This window comes from Dermacentor andersoni, chromosome 5 (genome assembly GCF_023375885.2).
Source record: "Dermacentor andersoni chromosome 5, qqDerAnde1_hic_scaffold, whole genome shotgun sequence".
NCBI lineage: Eukaryota > Metazoa > Arthropoda > Arachnida > Ixodida > Ixodidae > Dermacentor > Dermacentor andersoni.
This window is the reverse complement of record NC_092818.1, coordinates 179825168-179847442: the sequence shown is the minus strand read 5'-3', so window position 1 is coordinate 179847442 and position 22275 is coordinate 179825168. Positions and strand designations below refer to the sequence as shown.

The 22275-nt window shown below is 47.3% G+C and overlaps 1 protein-coding gene across 1 annotated transcript in view; it reads left to right on the top strand.

Annotated features, from left to right (window-relative positions):
- Positions 1–20671, top strand: part of LOC126531683 (uncharacterized) — a 45246-nt gene extending 24575 nt beyond the window's left edge. The window contains exons 2-3 of the mRNA XM_050179341.3: positions 13433–14415; positions 16674–20671. Of these exons, the coding sequence (XP_050035298.1) occupies positions 13433–14415; positions 16674–17236 (1546 nt within the window). The 3' untranslated portion in view covers positions 17237–20671. The remainder of the gene's footprint in view (positions 1–13432; positions 14416–16673) is intronic.
- Positions 20672–22275: the final 1604 nt, after the last annotated feature.

The window sequence follows — 22275 nt, the reverse complement described above, 5'->3', positions numbered from 1 at the left end:
GGCGCCCTGTTTGTGACATGATCTACTGATGCTCAGCTTTCAATCCATAGCAAATATTCCAGAAACTAAAGTTCACGACGCAACAAATGTTTGTTTTAACCGAATATCGTGTGTCCTGGTTTTCCGTTGTCCATAGCATTGTCATACAGATCGCGGACGCGTGAGGTAACTCTTGAAGCAAACCAGTTCTACTTTGCATATATAGTGAAGCGGTGCGAACCACATTCAAGGCTGCGGCTTCGGTAACTGATTGCAAATGTTTGCTGTCGAACACAAAAGAGCTTAGTACGACACAGTAGAGGAAGTTGCAATAAGGATTCATCGTATCTGGAAAGGCGGTCATACAAAATAGGGCGTTTGTGTTGTTCTTGTCGTTGTTCTTGTGTATGTGTGTTTTGTACGCTTGCTTTCCCGCAACAATGGAATTTGTAGGTATACGCAAGCTCGCATCGAACACACCAAAAACCTGAAGTGCGTCTCAGCTGCATATTTGCCGCCGCGGGCGACCCATCAGGGAAGTAACAGTTTCGCTACAGTGAATGCTGTCTGTAAGAAAACACCATCCTCGGAATGAACACACACACACACACACACACACACACACAAACACACACACACACACACACACACACACACACACACACACACACACACACACACACACACACACACACACACACACACACACACACACACGTGTTTATCACGCGTGGCTACAACGCCTTGCAGTCGATAAACAGCAGGCGTTCGCCGATCACAACAAATTCGAAGGATGTGGCTAAGTAGTTTCGATGGAATTGCATACGTTACGGTGTGGACAGTTTCTAGAACATTTGCGGTGTCGCGGTTTTCCGGAGCACGTACGGAATGCAAACTTCTGGTATGCGCGGGCTTAACTTCGTGAGCACGTAGACCTGAACTTCTTTCCCCCGGACGGAAAGTAAAACATAAAAGAAAATACCGATGTAACTAAAGCGCCACGAGCGGTTTCTTAAGGTACTTTTTTTTCCTATTCCGTTGCGTAACCGCCGTCTGGGGCACTTACGACAGGAGTGCAACGGCCTCCAAACAACCGCGGCCGAGTCTTGCCGCCGCAAGCTGTGCGGTGTCTTGAAAGAGGCACGTTTCTTTCTCTCCGTTCTTTTCTTTCTCTAAACTCGTGCCGCGATTTACCACCGTTGCTTTTCGTAGCCAGATGGACGAGAAGAGGAGGAGGAGGAGGATCAGCGCTAGTCGACGAGAGAGACCAGAAAGATGCGAAGCGCGCAACGGCGAGACAGTGCAGTGGCTGAAGAGAAAGCCGACAGACACCAAGCACAGGCCGACCAAGGTCCGGGTCGACGCAGCGGCTCAACGCGAAAGGAAAAGATGGAGCGGGTGAATGCGTGAAAAGCGCTCGGCGCCGCGTTTGGCCGAATGTAAGAGGAAAGCAATAGGACAGAAAGGAGCCTAAACACGGGAGGCATTCCTTTGTGAAACACAGACGCACCGCCGGTTATTGCGTTCTGCCGTTGTCTTCTTTTTGGGCCTTCGTTTCTGCTGCAGTGAGGAAGCTATATTCCTGAAGCACTCGGTGCTTGGCTTTTTTTCTCGTGGTGGCGTGGAAACGCGGTCCCGTGCGAAAGATCAAACGAGCTGAGAACACGAACCGAAGATGCGTGCAAGCAGCGATTGAAGCTGGGGAAATCGCAGGCTGTCGCGACGGAACCCTGACGGCACTATTTGTCTTTGATCTGGTTCCCTGAATGGGATGCCGGTGATGCGGGTGATACTAAAATATAGCGGAGAATAAATGGAGGAAGTAATCTTGAAACGATGACTCCACCCGAAGGTGTCGTCACAACTGCAGCTGTGCAACAACGCACCGCTATGTACCGTCGAAATTCACTGCACCTTGTATGTAGGCACATTTCTTAGCACTGCCATACACACATTGCTTTGTCCAAACCCTTATCGCAGACTGCTTCAGAGATACGACGGCATGCTCCAGAGGCTCGTGGGGAATGTCTGTGAGATGTTCATTAAAGATTAGAAAACACGGCGTTCACTTTTCCGCAATCTCTGCGTTCGCAAAAGGGCCAAGACATAGCGCCAGACATCCTTTCTACTTCTACAGTATCGGAACGCATGTCAGTTCTTCGTATTATTTGCGCGAAGTAAAACAACTAATTTTTCCATTTGAAATCGAGGCACCTTGAGGAGCAGAGAATGTTATCATGCACGTGCTTGACATTGCTGTTTCCGAGCATCACTACTGAGGAGAAGAAGAGTGGTGATATTTTTTGTTTAAATTATTAAATGTGTGCGAACGAGAGGTTTTCACCAAGTGTGATGCTGGCTACGCCTTCTCTGAGGCCCACTCAAAGCTACAGAAAACAAACAAACAAATAATGCAGAACATTAACATCATATGTAATTGGAAGTCGGGAATTGCTGGTCCACAGTTAATATAAAGTTCAATTTACCGTATTGAACATCGCAACAAACGCAGTTTGCACAGGAAGGAATGTCAGATCGCAAAAGAAATAAATATGAATTGAACTGTGGCGTAGTCACTTGCAGTTCCCATCGTTCAAGTAAGCACATTCCATAAATACAAGATTAACCACAAATTGTAACAAGATCAGGGACATTTTAAGTACAGTGCCTGCAGCAATCGCAACACAACCACCGTATATCTACCGAACCAGTAATATCGGTGGCTGTACCGTGTTGCTACAGACAGTGGTAGCCTGTCCCGGGTCGCTCTAGAACACGAAGCTCGCCACCACTTTAAGATAATGGCTGTCCATTATTTATAGTTCTCTAAAAGGGAGCACGCGGCGCTTCAGTTGGCACTATATACTCGCGTGGTTTAATAAAAGGAACTCTGGGTTTTGCGCACACGACGAAATCCTCTTCTCTGCTGTTCGTTAAAATCGTCTTCCCGTTTGCATTGGAGCACTTTCAGCAAAAACAGGAGTCGATTTCGTGAGGCGTAATGATTTGCAGACTTAGAAAATTGCGTGGAGATCAATATATTCCGCGTAAAAAATCTGTGCATGTAGTCATTCATTCGATAATTCATGAGATTTAACTTCTCAAAGCAACACTGCATGCATCTTTGCATTAGCACAAAGAATTTGGCTTTTTTGATTAGATTCAATATTACAGACAAAACTCAGCTCCAACTCAAGTGATGAAGAAAGAAGCCCACGCAGCGCTCGTACCGAGCACTTCTTTATTCGCTCCTTGTGTTAGAGTTGGGCTTTTCTTTTTCTTTTTTAACAATGCGGCTATGAGAGACGCCGTGGTGGAGAGGCTCCAGATTAATTTTGACCACCCGAGGTTCCTTAACCTGCACGTAAAATCTAAATGCACGAACGTCTTTGCATTTATACTACACTATAAGGTAGCTGCCGCGGCCGGGACTGGAACCTGCGAGCTGAGCAGCCGAGCTCCCTGTCCACCGAGCCCCAGGGACAAGAAACGTCTACCCTGTTTATGTGGCAGAAACGGTTGACGCATCTCACTGCCCTGAGCGTTGAGCGTCGAAACACAAGCCGTACGCGTGCGTGGGAAGCAGCAACGAGTGGCCGCGCGGCGTAGGTGCGTGCAGCTTTTATTATCGTGACCGGCGCGTGGGCTTCCGCGAGCGCTTGCCATACCCTCTCGCTCCACGTGCCCCGGAGGCAACTACCGACCCGCCGTACTCGTGGTGCCCGAAGGGAACGCCGTCTGGGAAGGCGAAAGCAGGCAGGACCCTTCGAAGCACCACGCGTTCACCCGCTGCCCCGACTGGCACTCTGTCTTGTCCGACAAGCAGCTAGGGCGAGCGTGGTGTTGCGAGCGCGGGAGAGAGAGAGAGTGCATGTGTATGCTATATAGTATACGGTGGCCTCGCGCGAGCGAAAATTTATTGAGGGGACCCCGATAAGCGGTGCTGCTCGTGGGCGCGGCCCATTGCGCCAGCGTGGTATGTTCGGCTGTTCTCGGGAGGTCTCGGGCGCGTGACCCGCCAAGTGTGCGTGTCATTGAGCGGCCACGCTGAACTCGGCAGTTCCCTTCAGTGCTTCCGAGCCTAGGGGGTGTAACGAAATTGCTGCTGGCACGTCCCGCCACGCCGTAACAGTACCATTACCAAGGCGTTGAGGCGCAAACTCTAGACATACCACGCGCACTAACCGAGGTCGGTGCTCTTAGAAAATGCGAGTGAGAAAGTAGTTTGCGGGCAACACAGGAGACAAGGAGATGACAACGTGCGCATTAATAAAATGTGGCAGAAGCAGCTGCAGGCGTTCCCGATTGGTTGAGGCTGCCTGCAACTTCCATAACGCTGAAGGGAACTACTGAGGCGGCGTACAACCGTTTTTCCTTTTCGGATTAGAGCGCGTTCATGTCTTGGTCAGTGGCAGTCTTTGATGCTTTTCCTTCATCCCTTGAAATTGGGGGAAGGTTTTTATTTCGGGCGGAAACGATGACGTAGGAACCAGCGGGGATGCCCAAGAAGGCAGCCCCGGCTGTTAGGAAATCAGAGGGAACTGATAGGGTCGGGGTTATAAACAAGTGGAGCGCGTGATGCGTTAGCGTGTGTGCGAGCAGATTTTTCCCGCAGCAAAGGCGTTCCCCTTTCGTAAAAAGTAGGTGTTTGTAGAACGACTAAAAGGCGCCTCCCTATGTGACATCGAATATATTCACTACGCGAGCTTTACAGCTGCGCTGGAGGTATCACCTGGCGTCGTGCGTGCTTAAAATGTACAAAAAGAAGTCGTGCTTCGAGTCATCGCCTTCCTTTTGCTGCAAATAGATGGACGCGAAACATTACCTCTCGCTTATGAAAATTGATGTCTTTGTATCAATGATAAAGACTACTAGCTCATCTTTCGGAAAGTCACACGTACATACATGCCCATATATGTTTTATTTTTTTCTCATACGAGAACGCTGAGCACACTAAGACACACGAACGCCCAAAACGGGTCGCACACGTGCGTGTGAGGGCTACTGTAGTTGATCAGATAAGCAGGGGCGTCTTCAACCACACCACATGTTTTGCAATCTGTTTGCCCAAGACAGAGCTCCGCCACCAGCGGATTGTATGCAGTAATTGCATTATGAAGGTTGTTCTTGCGCTGACACACGGTCAGAGTTTAACAATGCTTTCGCATGTTTAGTTCATGGCTCAATCGTTTATGCTGAGCGCATTAACGTCGTATTTTCTTGAATTACACGTGTAGCGTAAGTTTATTATTGAATGAAGATTTACATTCGTGAGGCCCAAATAGAATAGACCCATTACGTGAAGTCATCAAGCTACAAGCTAGTGCGCATCATTTTTCACATAAAACCCCAGTGTTTATAGGGACCACATTAGCGCATATCTCCCAGTGGCTAAACTCTACCTGTAGGCTATTACTGTTTAACTGCGTCAAGGCAAAGGAAATTAAATACGCACTCTAACGGTTGCGATTCATTTGAAACTTTTTTTGGTGACATCTTCCCATGGCATCTGACAATGGCAAAGGTCATTAGCGACTTTCACCGCGAATCATAACTCCTCTTTGAGTAGAAAGTTCATTCTATCTATTTTAGAATTGGATTTTAGTAGGGGCTTTAGCGGTAACTCGAAATTGCAGGTCATGTTTCTTGGATGACACAATAACGAATGAGAAGGGGTTGAAGTGAGATATAATAAAAGTGAGCTTCCAACGTTCGAAAGAAGCACGACAAATTTTATAATAGAGGGATTTTTCTTCACAAGAACCAAGATTTTAGAAAGCCAACAGTAGTACATCCAAGGTATTTTCGTTACAAAGCAAGAAGACGAGTGACAGTGCCATGCTACGAACTCGTACATAGGCGTAATATACTCTTATTTAGCACTGATTTTCTGACAACGCGGAATTTGCACCTTCTTCCATCTATACAAATCTCAGAAGGCGAAAATGTCGGATACCTTTATTTTTGTCTGTGTGCGTATATGTCGGATAATGTCTACAGCGAAAAAAAAAAACTACATTACCACCCCTTCTGTTTCCTACAAGGAAACGAAGATCTTAAAATCGAAGAACTAAATAAAACGAGATGGAGACAACTTTCCCAGGGGGAGATCGATGGCCTTCGATGACGAGTTCAAGAATGGGGCATTTTTGTTACATATGCTCAAAACGGGTACGGTGACCGCTGAAATGCCTCTTGCGGTGTTAAGGTTGCATCCGCAGCATTCAGTGAGGTCGTCTGTAATTGCGGATACTGGCACTGGTATCACAAATGCAGGGGACCCATGATATCCACTAGTAAATATGTCCCTAGTGAGAGTATGGCCTCCAAGGCCTGCGAGGAGATGGACTAAAATATCGCCACGCTCATTATCCAACTTTTGCTTAGTGGATGCGCTTTTATGTTTTTGCCTGGTAGTTTAGATTACTTACGTGCGGAAAGTCTGAAGAGTTCTTAGAAAGTGTTGAAGTCGCATATTGTACTAGCGCTGCACTGGAGTTGCTGGGGTTGCAGCGCACAAGAACAACTAGGCTAGGCTGAGAGGGAGAGATCGACAGAAGAGAGGAAAGGCAGGGAGGTTAATCAGACGCCTGCCTGGTTTGCTGCCCTGCACTGGGGGAAGGGGTATAGAGATGTTCTTCATACGATGGTGTATCATTGCTCTCCAACGACGACAGCGTCGTGCGCAGTGAATGTTAGTCTTTTCAAAGAGCAAACCTGGCAATTGGTTTTAAAACATGTCTGTATTATCCGTTTATATTTCGTCTGTATTACCAGTCTGCATTATATTGTGTCTGTATTTTATGATATGCTTATTCTGTCACTCTAACTTGCGTTATTTTCACATTGGGCTATGTACTGTTATCTGATTATTGTGTTTTCTTCTTTGTATAGTTATCTGTGTCTATTAGCCCCTCCCCTCTGTAATGCGTCATGTAAGCCTTGAGGGTACTATAAATAAATAAATAAATAAATAAATAAATAAATAAGTAAATAAATAAATCCTTCCACGTACATTTTTAATGTTTGACAATCGCGTTCTAGTTCGGTCTCCGCTTCGACTCAGATGCTGGAACATCACATGAACAAAAACACTTCGTCAAATTTTGATACCGCACATGTTACGTTTCCTAGAAGCGGCCGCATTTAGTTGTAGATTTGTACAGACAAGTACGTCATGCATGAAGTGCAAAAATGCACGCTATGCAATTGGTCAAACGCATGCTACAAAAACGAGAATACTGAGTACAGGATGCACTGAAAACACTCGGTCTAATTCTTTTGAGTTGAAGATGTCACATGCGCGCATTAGCTCTGTAAAAGTGATGATTAAAGCAGTCTGCAAACTACAGTTTCTTCACTGCTGACGTCGATGCCAGTGATTCTACTTGAAGAGCCTTACTGCTCATTCGAACGTTCTACAGTTCCGTCAAAATAATTAATCGGGACATTAAATTTATTTCACTTGATAGCAGACGAGATCTTACGCCCAAATGTACATACAGCAGGGCTTGGAAAAACGCTGGAGATCCTAAAACAATAAAATATTTTGCAGTTAGCTTTGACCAGCTGGGATAGCGTAATGCACGTAGATCGAAGTGCACGTGCGTTCTTGGTGCTACGCTGAAGTATATATGTTTTAGTATTTGCTTGCCCTACATTTTTAAGGCATTTCATATTGACCTCACATGCAAATCAGTGCATAGGAATCCACAGGTACAAAGATGTCCTTCCGAACACGCAGCTCGCTGTTAACAGAGACGAAAGCGCGCGGATATACAGTCTATGCGACTTCATGAAGCGCCAGCTTCATATGGGACATCAGAGAAGCAGCACAAAGTGCGTGTCTTGCGTCAACGATAACAAAGAAAGGAAGGCACAGTGCAAGATCTGCAGAAAAATAGTGCCAGACACCGGGTAGTCCATAAAACGGTGTGAAGGAACTGTAAGTGATAAAAATAAAGGGCGAAGCTTGCAGATAGCAGCTGCGAAAGGGGAAGCGCTTCCGGGTGCGAGAGGGCAGAGTTAAGTGAAGACGTCGAAAGCCTGAAAGCCACGTGTTTACGCCGCCGGGTCCAGATTAATTTCAGCAAACCATCACAGCGGGGGTCACGGCAAGCGACCGCTCATTTATTGGGTTAGTGAGGAGGCTTCCTCGCTTTCTGGGGATCTGCCCACTCAGCTTGATTGAGGCCCTTTGGGTAAATCGAGACCCGACCCCCGAAGGATTGAAGCGATCAGGGGTGATGAGGAGTCGTTCAGGAGGGAGAAAGAAAGAAAAGCAGGCGATAGCTACTTGGGCCGTAGCCATCTTCTGACCTCTGAATTTTTAGTTCCGGTTTTGTGGAAACAGATTGAGTGAGGAAGGGCCAAATGACTTCGTTTTTTTTTAAAATCTTTTATCTTCCGTGAGACTCGCGGCTTTTTGAAGTGAATTCTAAAGGGAGTGTCTAAAAGGTGTCCAAGTAAACCGCAGCACAAGCTTGCAAAGGAGGAAAAAAAGTTGCCATCAACAAGTTGTCATCAATGGCCATCATATGATATTCTCCCGCCCTTTTATTGGTTTCTCCCCCTTGTGGATTACCACAGAAATCGTTTTCCATAATAACGGTGGTGGCTGCAAAACGAATTTTTAAAGCAATTTGAATAGTGGAAGGATCGACATTTGGGCGAGTTGGTACTAATTGTTCCTGCCTTCTGTCTTCGTTTTTTCGCGCTGCCCCTTCAAGATGTTGAATAGTGGAACTTATAAGTTTTGTTCAAATTAAGGTTTAGTTAATAAAAACATAATGTTGTGGAACCTCTCAAACTATATTTAGCAACTAGTAACGTCATTGACGCCAGCAAAGTTGCTTGGCTTCGTTAACAATCTTAAGAAATAGTTTAAAGTATGTGGTTGACGCTTTGTGCGATTAACGGATTTTGACACGCGCTTTCCTTTGAAAGGTCGATGAATATGCGCAGTTTTGCGTGTTACTGTAAATAAAATTATTCTTTTCTCTCTTCCAAGGGTCATTAACACCCAAAATCCTATGGAATGTCGCCTACTTGAGCACTTTCTTTAGTAGCTATTCCTAGTGTGGACTTTATATCACTAAAGTACTTTCTGCCCAGTACTCTGAAGAAAGAAATCCGAGGACACCTAAGCACTTCTTATAAGTTGTGAATGAGAAACCATTAACGTGCAGTTGAACGCCGCTGAGCGGTCCTTCGATTTATGAACTCCTCACGGGCTAGCGAGCGCGTTGAAACGCTTGGCCAGCGCCTCCTAGAGAGCACGAGACCGGTGCACGTCGATCCGTGATATTATGTTACCTTGTCCGACTGCCACGGAATCTAGTGAGGAAGCTCCAGTGTAAGTCGCTGTGATTTTGACGCCACCGCTTTCGTCACGCAGGTCTGTTACCTAGGAGGCATTGGTTTAGCCCAGTGGATGCGGCACTCGGCTTCTGAGGCTGGGGTTATAGGTTCGAAACTAACTGCCACCAATGTTTTTCCTTTCGAATTGATACGGTTATTTAAATACATGAATGTCATTATAGCGATTACAGAGGCGAATTTTGAACGCAGGCGAGAGCTTGCGCGGGTTACACAGGCTTCCAAGAGTGAGGATGACATGACGTGGCGGTGATACCCCCTCCCCTCACGCAACACCTGGAGCGCCAGCGGGGCAGCACGTGTTCCCGAGGCCAATATACCTGGTAGCGAAGGTTCCATAGAAGCCCATGCATTTAAAACATCGCGGTTGGAGTAGCAGGAAATAAATATGGTGGTTCATCGGCAGTTCATGGGGCTTAGCGCCATCCTGGTGCCGAGGGAACACCTCCGCAAGAAGAAAGAAATAACCTACAGTCATATCTGTAAAAAAAAGAAGTGACGTCATTTTGTTCACAAAGCGCGAAATTTGTTTTAGCCACCTAACATTAGAACTCTATATTCGAACGCTCCACTATTCGACTTGATGGGCACTTCAAGCTTTCAGCGCGGAAAGCGGTGCAGCAGAAGGTTAGCCATGCGGGTGTCGAAATTGAAACCCTGCACAGAACATACTTTGGAGGCTGAGGAAAACTTTGGTTGCAGAGTGCTGGTCTGATCGTCAGACACCAAGCCCGTTGGCCAGCACAGCCCGCACGAAAACAGCTAGAGTAAACAATTATCCGGTGGTCGTAATTCACCACTTTTGGCGGAACAGGTTAAGAAACGGTGAAACTACCCGGGCCACTAAATTTAGAACATCCTCGACAAGCAGAAGACACAACACGTAAGGGGAGGTGGTAGGGGGGGGGGGGGGGGGCGTATTGTAATAGGTGAACTTTACGAGCGCGCCTTTCTGCACACTTCAAAAGCTGCATTGCAGAGCAAGTGATAACGGCGCCATCACTTACTTTTCTTATGGTGGACACTGAAAAAAGGTATCCATTGATAATGATAAAGTAAAACGTATTCGTCTTTTCTTTTCTCGCCACGACTATATAAAATTGAACAAGCATTTTATGTTGGTTGAATGAATCAAACTGTGTCTCGTTTTAATTAAAAACTTTTTTTCTCGGTGTTTGTTCCCTCCTCACATAGTCGCGCTGCAGTCACTGCTCCCATAACCACCCTTGCTGATGTCGGTGACAAATTGTTCTGAAACACGTTTCGTCTGAAGCTTCGCGACGCTTCTGGATCGACCTTGGTGTTCGCTTTCGCCCGCTTTGCTCCGTCATAGCGCGCGTTTGACGTGGCGCCGCAGCCAATGGGAATTTAGGTGCCGTTTTGCTGCTACAGACACCGGCTTTTTCGCTCAATGGATCACTTGATGCTTTAGCATCAATAAAGTCGCTACTACGTAGGTGCCAACGCGAGGAGCGCGTCAACGTCTGTTTTTACAGTAACTGCGAGAAATGCCGTTCTCCGCATGGTAGTATTGTATTATGGCTCTTCTAAAAGGTGTTTTTATAGAAAGAGCTACCTACTGAGTTCTGCTTGAATAGTGCTGACCTGTTTGGTTTCAATCTTCCTTTCGAGCAAAATTATCTTTTGGTCGACGTACTGCATATTATCCGCTTTATCAACATGGAACACTATCACCCTACACTGAACATTGTTCATCGCTCAGTACACTTAGAAAACAATCGATGTCATGCTGTTATGTAGTTAAATTTCGCATTTGTCTTTAAGAATATTGCTTATTGTTTGTAGTTTTCTTATTTCTTGCCTGTTTGTATGTAAATTTTCTTATTCTAATACAGGTAAGTGTACTACCACTTTAATACGATTTAGGAACTACTTGGTAACTGTGATATGAAGATGTGGGCCCAGGCCTCAAACATACAGGGATGGCACAATGAACACAGAGAGGCTTTAATGACACGGGGACGGGACTAGGATAACGTACACGATAACACACACACAGTTCCCTTCATGGGTGTCTGTCGCTTAGGTATAGTCAAGCTCAGCGTCAATATTGGAAGGTGTCCCATAGTGCGTCGGTATCACACACTCACGGCACGAAGAGGCGCAAAGATGAGTCGGGAGCAGCGAGTGGCGCAGGGGCTGGAGGCCGGGGCGGATGCGCGGCACACGACGAGCCACTCGCGCGACAACTGGGTCGGGACGTCTGCCCGCCACAGGGTAGACCGTTCGGAAGGCTTAGCTGCACCGGAACATGTCGGCGTCGGATGCTCGCCCAGCAGTGGAGCAGGCCGGTTGAAGCCCAAGGAGAGCCCGGCCTGTTCTGCCAGCACACCCAGGAACACCGGCCTTGGGAAGACGAACTGATCGGCTCGTTTGGAAGGCCAGCCTAGGCAGCTCAGTCAGTTCGCATGGCTGCCGCCTCAGCCCAGACGACGACCCTTTTCTTCCTCTTCGTCCGTCGCCGCCGCACATCAGTCACGCGCATTCGGCCGCGACAACCAAATAGTCCAAACTCCTATCACAGTAACCTTGTTCTTGCGGTCGCCCTACAGCCTCGCACTCTTGGACTAATTCCTGCATTTCTTGGTTGTTTTCTGCTATGAACCTAATAATGCTGATTCTAATTGTTCTTTGTTTAATTTGACTATGTCCGCTCTCACTTTTCACGTAGACTGACAACTCCATTTTTTTTCGGCAGTGTACTGGCTGTTCAATACTGCACACTTTATACGCATGCGATACAAACGTGGTACTGAGATGCTTGATACATACCTTATCTACAGCCTGTGTTTTTCTGTCTACGTTTCTGCCCTTCTTCAGATGGCGCTCAGTGTCAAGCGTCTATTTTTCTCACCGTGAAAGTTTTTCTCCCTTTTATCCTATATTTAAATTTCGGGTGCTTGCCTCCTGTACATAATATGTAAGCCCGTTTTTTTTGTACATGCAATAACAGCCAATAATCGGAAACTTGAACTTAATGGCTCTTCGTTCCGTAAATACAGGGGCCGCTGCAGTATATTACGGTGTGTGTGTATGTGTGCGTGTGTGTGACTGATGATGCATTTGATGCTTTCTAGATAATATCTCAACTGTTCGGTACTTCTGTTTGACTTTTTAATATGTGGCTGCTCTGAATGCGAGATGACTACACTTCGTTCGGTGTGCTATTACAGACTATTCCAAAGGTGTTTGACCTCTCTTTCTGTGGCCGTTTAATTTTAAATGTTACTTCTCCGCCTGAAGGTAGCGTAACAATGTACTTCACCTAATTATTTCATTTATTAAATACCTTAACGTTCATAGCTCGGCAACATACCTGCTACCAACAATTACAACGTCGGTCGGTCGGTCGGTCGGTCGGTCGGTCGGTCGGTCGGTCGGTCGGTCGGTCGGTCGGTCGGTCGGTCGGTCGGTCGGTCGGTCGGTCGGTCGGTCGGTCGGTCGGTCGGTCGGTCGGTCGGTCGGTCGGTCGGTCGGTCGGTCGGTCGGTCGGTCGGTCGGTCGGTCGGTCGGTCGGTCGGTCGGTCGGTCGGTCGGTCGGTCGGTCGGTCGGTCGGTCGGTCGGTCGGTCGGTCGGTCGGTCGGTCGGTCGGTCGGTCGGTCGGTCGGTCGGTCGGTCGGTCGGTCGGTCGGTCGGTCGGTCGGTCGGTCGGTCGGTCGGTCGGTCGGTCGGTCGGTCGGTCGGTCGGTCGGTCGGTCGGTCGGTCGGTCGGTCGGTCGGTCGGTCGGTCGGTCGGTCGGTCGGTCGGTCGGTCGGTCGGTCGGTCGGTCGGTCGGTCGGTCGGTCGGTCGGTCGGTCGGTCGGTCGGTCGGTCGGTCGGTCGGTCGGTCGGTCGGTCGGTCGGTCGGTCGGTCGGTCGGTCGGTCGGTCGGTCGGTCGGTCGGTCGGTCGGTCGGTCGGTCGGTCGGTCGGTCGGTCGGTCGGTCGGTCGGTCGGTCGGTCGGTCGGTCGGTCGGTCGGTCAATACTAGCGTGTAGTGTATGGCCCTTCGATGTGTTACTATGTCATTGTCTCAATCTTTCTTAAATATTATGTGCCTTTTTTTCTTTTCAGCGTTTACTTCATCGCTTCAACATGCAGCTTCCCCTTCGTGGCTTGCGCCGAATCGTCTGAATTGGTTCCTAACCTGTGTCGTCTCATGGACCAACCCATGTACTGTCGCTGCGACTCCGAGGACATCGCGGACGACGCCACAGACGTCTCCTGCTACATCACGAGACCCCTTACTGTGGACCACGCCGTATTCAAGTCATTCCAAAACCACCCCTCCCTTGCCTCCCTATCCTTCAACGCGTTCAGCCTGAGCAACAAGTTAACTTTCGTGCCATCTCAAGCCCTAAGGCAGTGCCCACAATTGGAACGCCTCAAGTTCACCCAGTCGGAGCTAGGCGTTCTGAAAACGCGCTCCTTCTACAACCTCTCTAGACTTGCGTGGCTGTGTCTCGACTCCAACGCCATAACCGACCTGGAGAACGAGTCCATCGCACAGATGCCACGTTTAAAGCGGCTCGAATTAGGCGACAACAAGCTCAGCAGGATCCCCGCCGGTGCCCTGCGTGCTCTTCCAGCCCTAACGCAACTCTTCCTGGAGAGGAACGAGATCGAGACCATAGAAGACTTAGCGTTTGAGGAATTAACCAGCGTCAAGGAAGTAGACCTGAGTGACAACGCCATCGAGGGCCTGACGGACCACACGTTCAAGGGACTGTCGAGCGCCATACGGCTCGACCTGTTCCGCAACAAGATACAGAGGCTCGAGGCACGGGTGTTCAGCGGAATGCCGCGGCTGGTTGAGCTGGACATGAAGTACAACGGCGTCACCGAAGTGGACCCGCTGGCGTTTGACGGCCTGCCCCAGCTGAGCATCCTGTACCTTTCGCACAACCGCCTCCGCATACTGCCCGCGCAGATGTTCATGGGCGCGCCCAACTTGATCACTGTGGACCTGTCGCAGAACCAGCTGCTCACGCTTACCTGGAGGACGGTCCAGGACTTGCGGAAGATCGACTCCGAGTCCTTCGATATGAGCCTCACCGGTGAGTATGAGCGTGCGATAATTTTAGGATGCATCACATGATTTTCTATCGGCCTGACAAGACTATGACAAAAAATAATTTTGTGTCAGAAGCACTTTGTCGTAAACGAGGAAAAGAGTTGAGCAGTACATGCGCTCCTTTATGAGCAAGGACCTCACATAATACTTTAATGTTTAATTAAAAGGAACATGTAGTAGGTTGCTCATTTCAGTAATTGATTTTTGAGCCAGTTAACATTAGAACACCGTTTCTGTTAAGACCTGCATGCAAAAGACATTTTCACTGAAAAATTTTGTCCGGCCACAATCGCCCAAATGTCTCCGACCTTTTCTCCATGGCGACTGCACTAGTTCTACTTCCCAGGGTAATTGCTTCGTTCCGGTACAACTCGCTTCCACGAATGCAGCTTGTAATAAATCTGCAGAATGTTAATGTCCCGCAGTCAAGGAGTGACTTCGCCTCATGGCGGTATAATAGCACTGCGGGGACAGAGTTGTACCTTACGTTGCAATGTAACTACTTTATTTTTACATCTGCAAAGGCACTCTGTTCGAGTTTTCTTCTACGCGATCTCCTCGCGGCTTCGTGCGCTAACTCTTACTTGGGCGTAGCACATTCACCAGCATTAAGAAAACACAAGGAAAACTGCGCTTGTTGCGATTTGTGCAGGAAAACCATTTAAGTTGGAGCTCAGCGCATTTAGCCGGAACACTTCATTGCAGGCCGCCGAGACATGCTTTTATACGGTCAAAAATAGTTATGTAAGGCAGGCAAAGCGATTATCTGACAAAAGAAAAGGAAAATAAAAATAAAAAGTGACAAAGAGCTGCCCGTATCACCGTTTGCAAACATAGTGCTGCGTGAATTGCTGTAGACACTTCGTTAGCCGTTCTCCCACTTCGGAGCAAATATCTGGAGCTCAATTACGCCACCGGGTACATAAGTGGGGAACTATGGAACAAGTCAAATAGCCTACGCTATCATGTTTAGGTGTACGTTGAAGAGAAAACAGTACTGACCTCCTTTTCTCGATATCTTGGGAAACGTCTAGCGTGAGAGCCAAAAGCTGTAGACACTAGCGTAATGGTATGTTCTGCCTACCAGTTAATACTACCACAACACCTGGTAACAACTGACCTTAATTGAATCACTGTAGATAGTTACTCGCTACAAGCACGCAATGCTTTTGTTCGTTGATGAAAGCGACGAGGAAAGCTTTGTAGCAGCGACACAGAGATGTACATGCGTCGTCTCGGAGTCTCTTGTGATGCTGACTGCGACAATAGCAACATTTAGATGCGCGGCATTGCTTTTACGGAACATTCATTTAGTGGGTACATACATAAAAATTGGAAACTATCTGTTAAGTGCAATTTAGTCTTTGTAGAGTCCCAGCACTAATGCCTTAGTAAAGTCAGAGCTGAGTAGGCAAGGGATGTTTTCGTTGCTCGCAAAGTACACGCCCCCTATAAATCTAAAACGTATTCCCGTGTTCTACGACATAAGTCAGGGCGCACACATGTGCCTTTACAAACTGCCAGCAATATAATTAGAAAGTGCTGCAAAACGAATCACGTGATCGGCTCTTGCGTCCTCTCGAAGTAAAATAGCCTTATACATAGCGGCATGTTCGACAGCTAAAATTGATAGTAAAAGCATAGGCGAAATTCAGCTTGATCCCACAACGGCTTTAGCTATTGACAATTACTGCCGAGCTCGTGTAACATTTCTAAATTTTCCAGGTGCGGTCTGTAGTAGAAAGCTGTGACTTTTCGACGTTTCCAGTATCGCCAAACAACGATACGAATGTCATGCAAGCGCAGCAACACTAGCAGCGGAATCTTTGGCACAATATTGCGTCCTTAACAGCCTAGATCCTGGCACATAAAGCCCCTCCATAAGCCCCCCCAACTCGGTCATCGCGGTGGTGATCTCGAGGCCGCGGGTTTGAACCCGGCCGCTTTGGCAGGATTTATATGGGGGCAAAATTCAAAAACACTGGTGTACTTAAATCTAGGCGCGCGTCAAAAAAACTCAAGGTGGTCCAATATAATGCGGATTTGGCCAATACGGCGCGCCTAAGAACCATGTCGTGGTTTCGGCACGTAAGACCCCAGAATTTTTCTAACGAAGCTAATTTTTAACAAGGTGCTTTAATGACGCACGCCCGCGACCCATAATCAGGACCCATAATGTTATCGCAACTAGCGTGCCGCGCGGGTTACATCACGCCGTTTCTTTTTTTCATTTTGCCATAGGCAACAAGTTCGGCTGCGACTGCCGCCTGGCGTGGATCCTGCACCTGGAGAAGGCCACGCGCAACGAGAAGTTTCGGCGCGAGCTGCGGCACGTCAAATGCAACTTTGAACAGACGCCGGCGCCGGGCAACCTGAGCAGCGGTACCAAGGTGGTCAGACTCAGTCTCAAGGATCTGGGATGCCCCGACAACTACGCACCGCCTGAGCTGCCTTCTTCGCTGCGCGACAAAAAGATGCCTCCCTCCGCCTTTGCCGGCAAGAGTGGTGCGAACAGCGCGCACGGGAAACAGGGCACCGCGGATGATAACGGAAGCAACAAGATCGTCGAGCGACCGCCACAGTCTCCGGTTGATGAGGTCCACCGAGGATCGGGAGCGGGAGACGGAAAAGACGTCGAAAACGACGTCGAGGTTGCCCTCAGTCAGCAGAAAGCGGCTCCCAGCGAAGCCGTTCTTCGGCGCAACCGCGAGAGAAACTCTGCGGCGTCATGGGTCCGCTCGGAGAAAACTGTGTCGTGGTTCTTGATCTGCGTCACACTCGCGCTAGTGGACAGGTCGAGGTGACGCCTAGGGTGATTTGTGAAGGACGTGTACGACCGAGTGTGGCCATTTCGTTCACTTTTTTTTAAAGTTTCTAATAGTGTTTGCCAGACGGTTTTGTTGCGAGTGGCTCGAAAGAAAGAGACCCGGTAGTTACCCACGCACACGCTGTGATGATGTTGCAGAGTATGAAGCGAGGACTGGGAGCAGTCTTTGGTCGCGTATGGGGAGCTCCAGATCCTGTTGATAACTTCGGGGCAGCAAGCTAGAAACATTTCTTATGCGCTTGCTTCTGACTCTAAAAACTGGTTCTCTGATTTCGTTCCACTGCATGTAACACAAATGAAATACTGAGCGCGAAATGTGTGTTGTCAACTTTTCTGTACAAGCGCTCAAACGACATGCCAAGTTAAGCATTTCCACGTGTTCGAAGAGAGATGAAGGTGCCGAGTTGCCCTGTACTTTGTTTCAGTCGCTTTCCTTTTTTTTGTTTCGTCACTTTCATTTTGCGTAAGGGCTGAAAGAAAAGTTTAGAATGAAGCCCCAAATTGAAAAAAAAATTTCTTCGTAGACCATTCTCTTTCCTTATGCACCATCTTTGTTTTTCGTAAACGTGGGAAGACAACAAAATGGACTTGTTCAAGTAGTGTATTTACATGCTTTATTCGGACTGATAAATGATATACTAGGCAGCTGTAGTCATCGACCTTGTCATCTTTGCACAAGCGTAAGCTCTCTGTAGGCTGCGATGGTGTCATCCAAACAGCGATTGGCTTTTGGATTTAATATTTTTCTTTGTATTTGATAAAAGGCTATTGTGTGTGCTTGACAGAACGGTAGTTTTCATGAAGAATGCCGAAAACAAATGTCTAAAGCAAGTAGTGACTCACGCAAACATTGTCAATGTATTTTGAGAATTATTGCTCTTGAACTGAAAAATATCATTAACGGAATATGTATATAGTGCTGTTCGCGAAGCATTTGTTTGCTGTAATTGAATTACTTGTATGGTAGCTCAACAAATTACAGAACCAACAATCACAGTCTTTGAATATCAGATTCGTCATTTGAACACCGTGCTTTGTCACGAATACCACAGACTCTTCACGAAACCTAAGCTTGAGCGCAGGTGTCCAATGCAAACCTTCAAGAGCAGCGTCCATAACACTGAACGCGAATAATAATCTTTAAAAAATGGTGCGCGTAACACTATCAGTGGCAGTGGCCCTTAGTTCCTTGCTATGCTGGACAGATATTTCAAAGTCTGCGCCTAGCGCGTGACAGATAATAAGGAGGAGCGCTCACTGCTTGCCGAGCAGTAGTCCAACATAAGCATCAGCACCGGAAAGATTATTCTTTTTCGTCACAGGTGTCATTCAACGCGGAATAAGATGGGGATCACCCAAGCATTCTTTACATGGACCGCGTTTCAGTGCGATCTTTCGCAGGGTAGCCTTAATTTTCCAATTCCTAGCAACATGCTTCATGAACCCTTGCTATTTTCAACATGCCATGTTTCCATGCGTCTTATCCACTTTAAGACTTTTTTTATGGTGAATATTCAGTATTTTTGCAATGGCTCACGCCATTACTGTACAAACGGGTATTCTGGCAATGCCTACATGAAATCACTCAGCGTGAATCGCAATATAAGAACACATTTCATGGTTCTGTCCTAAACATCATATTTCTTCCGCCATTATGAGCTCTCTCCACTGAAAGCTATGACGTAGACGCCGATCAGATCGACCAGTACGTGGTATATCACCCGCAATGTCCCGCGCCTCTTGTTGAAGTGCTAAGTCTCCACGTCTTTAAGCGCTGTGTGGACAGCGATTGCCCTATAGCCTCGTTTACTCGTTGAGGCTCTCAGTGATAAGATTATATGAGTACCGTTTTGTTCTCTTTTTCATTTATGTTCCAGTGATTTGACACCACACTGGTGTCTCCATCATAATGACACAAGGGCTACGCTCATATATGGGTACAGTCATGGAAAGATATAGAACTGGAAATTTCAGATCGTGACTGCAAAATTATGAGAATGACTAGTGTAGGGCGACACATTAATCTGGCTTATTTCGTGTTCATGGCACGTTAGCCCACTTTTCATAGGCAAAGATTGACTGCACCTTCAGTGCATATACGTAAACAAGGAACGTCCGTATTTTACGTTCTAGCCGACCTGTGCCGTTCGCGTTGGATTTGCTTGTGACCATACGCTAGAAAGCTGCGAGTGCCATCATACGACATTGCATTAATATCAGCGCAACATGGTCCCGCATACGGTACGCAGCCTGCTGCCTCATTGAGTAATGTGCTTGCTAAATTATAAATGTCACCTAACACTGAAGAAACTCTCTGTCATGTATTCGACCCTGCACCTGAAAGTGAGCGCGACACACTACCCCTATCTCGTTGCTGAATGAATGGGATGATCGTTCCCAAGATGTGTTTCGCTATTCGCCTGCACTACACGCCCAACTTCGCTGTGGTAACTGTCATAGACACACTTCGTCAAGCTATCACTTGTTCACGAATACTCCAGGTTTCACCCAGCAAACATCAATAAATTTAACGCTCGAAAGACACGAGCATCTTTCCTGTTGTCACGCGGGGAACATCTTTGATGAAACATGCTTCAACTATAAGAAACGTCATATCTTACCCCACACGCAGTTTCTTCTTCGTTCTGTTAATACAACTGCGTATTACCTGGTTCACCAGCGAGCAATACTACCAGTGTCATTCACGTTAGAATGTTGTGTTGGCAGAAAAAAAAAAACTTTTGCAAGTGACACTGGTGTTACCGTGCATCACACGTCAGAGGCAAGTTATTGTGTAGCCAGAATCTTGCTTACGCACTACACTTCGCCGACAGAAAAGCAACAGTTGAGCCTCTCGTCACGCTTGTGATAGTACTGCGGCAGTACCATTTGTAATGGCGATGGTTAAGAGCATATGAAATAAATGTTTACGTTAATTAACTCCATGCGACGAAGTCGTTGCCGAAAGGCATATGGTTACACCAGTTACCACAAGCGTCTTGCCGTGCCACCAGATTTTGCTGCCTCCGACGCCGCGTGTTTCCGCTTTTTTCCGTTGGTCTCGACTGTTGGAATCATTGTGTGCATTGTTGTGCATGTAAACATGATACCATTATGAACTGCCACAACAAGAGTCTGCCATGAAGATTTAAAAAAGGAGGCGTAAACAGTATTTTAGTGACATTGAAATGATGGATATGTTCTGTAAGATACTGCGTTGACAATAAATGAAGCTGTTGTGCCTGCACAACAAACGATGAGACTGAAGAGCTGAATTGTTCCCAATCTCGCCTCAAACGAAGGCCGCCCTTGTAACACCTCTCGTTATTTCAGTGTCATTGTTTTTCTATTGATTCTGTATTAGACGACGAATTACGTCTTGCTTGAAGTAAACATTTTCCAGTGCTCACGACCCCGATCTCCTTTCCAGAAGACGACAACTTTATTCTTTGACGAACGACTGTGGTCCGTGTCGTCTTCGATTGTGCAGGGTTTTGCTGTTGGCGCTCCCCAGTGGTAAAGCGGAGGAACTTAACTTTTCCTTCTTCTTTCCTTACAGCCTTGCACCTATTATTACTGGCTTTGTTTAATGTTTTTCCCTTCCACGCTGGATTATACGTACACAGCTGCGTGGAGTCAGCCAGTGATTTTAGCCAGCGCTCAGGAGGCCAGGCACAGTTCTCTATAGACGCAGGATTCATCTTTGAAGTAGCACCAGCGGTGTGATGGGGAGATAAAATGTTCGAGTTGATATTCTGTGGAGCCAGATTTTACATCTTACGCAATTTTCTCGCAATAAACACTGCGCGCCCTTGCGATGAACGTCAGCGCATGTCAAAACGACTAGGGTCATAGCAGCTATCGTTGTAAAACAGTCACGCCTGGGGAGGCGTGCTCGCATAGCAAGTATAAGCTCATCACGTTCACTTTCATCGCTACAGTTTCTTTTTACACGATAGCTGGACTAGTAGCTCGACCCAAACCATGTCAGGAATTTCTTTTTTCTAGCCATTTGCATAATCATCGTAGCACTGCGTTTAAACCAGGACGATGGCTAGCTAAAGTAGTGCTTATTTTTGTGGGTTTTATTCTATCCTCGTTTAGATGATGGAGCGTATACGTCACCATGCATACAGAAATAGTATTAGACACGCGCGTACCACAGGTATGTCCGTACTATGGTAGTCGTGACCTTCTCAAAGTGCAAAGCTCGCTCGCGAGATAGTTGCTGACGTACAGTCGATCACAAAAGTTTACGGACTGCTGCATCTCAGGAAACGTTCAATTTCCGAGCAGCCTGCAAAAGTAGTCAGTACAACCAAACATAACAATGTTGTTCACATACACTGGTAGAAGCTGTAAATGCGAATACTAGGCTGCGTAGTGAGGCTGCGCAGATATTCAGCTTTTTCTCAAATTTCGTGTTCCGTAAAATTTTGCGGTTGACTCTACATGTGCACGTGTGTTTGTGCGACAACGGCCTCAGAACCTTGAAATGCTGCATTCCAGAAAACACGTTAGCTTTAGGGGACAGAGCTTCAAAGCAGCGGGGGGCATCGAGTTTTCTCGCAGTAGTAGCCAGTGCAATTATCAAAAAGAATTCACTAAATAAGCTTTAACCATGGACTTTAGGTGACACGTTGTAATTGCAGAATTGAAGCTGGCGAGCACCCGTCATAATCACTCACTAGAAGTGCTCTGTGCAGCACAAGGTTCGAGAAATGCGTGCTCACTATCTTCAGCGACATGCTTTGTTGTTCCAAGTGACATGTTTCTCCGCTGTGTAAAAGGGCACTATGGCAAATAGACAACTGGAGCAGCATTGCATTTCCCGCCACGTTCTGAGTCAGTACTTCTCGAAGCCAGTGTTAGGCACAATGCGTTAAACCCACCGATTTGGCTCCGCGACTATGGTATTGCGCTGCTAAGCAAGAAGTGGCGGGATCGAATCCAGGGCGTGGCGGCCGCATTTCGATGAGGGCGAACTGCAAGAACGCCAGTGTCCTGTGCTTTCTG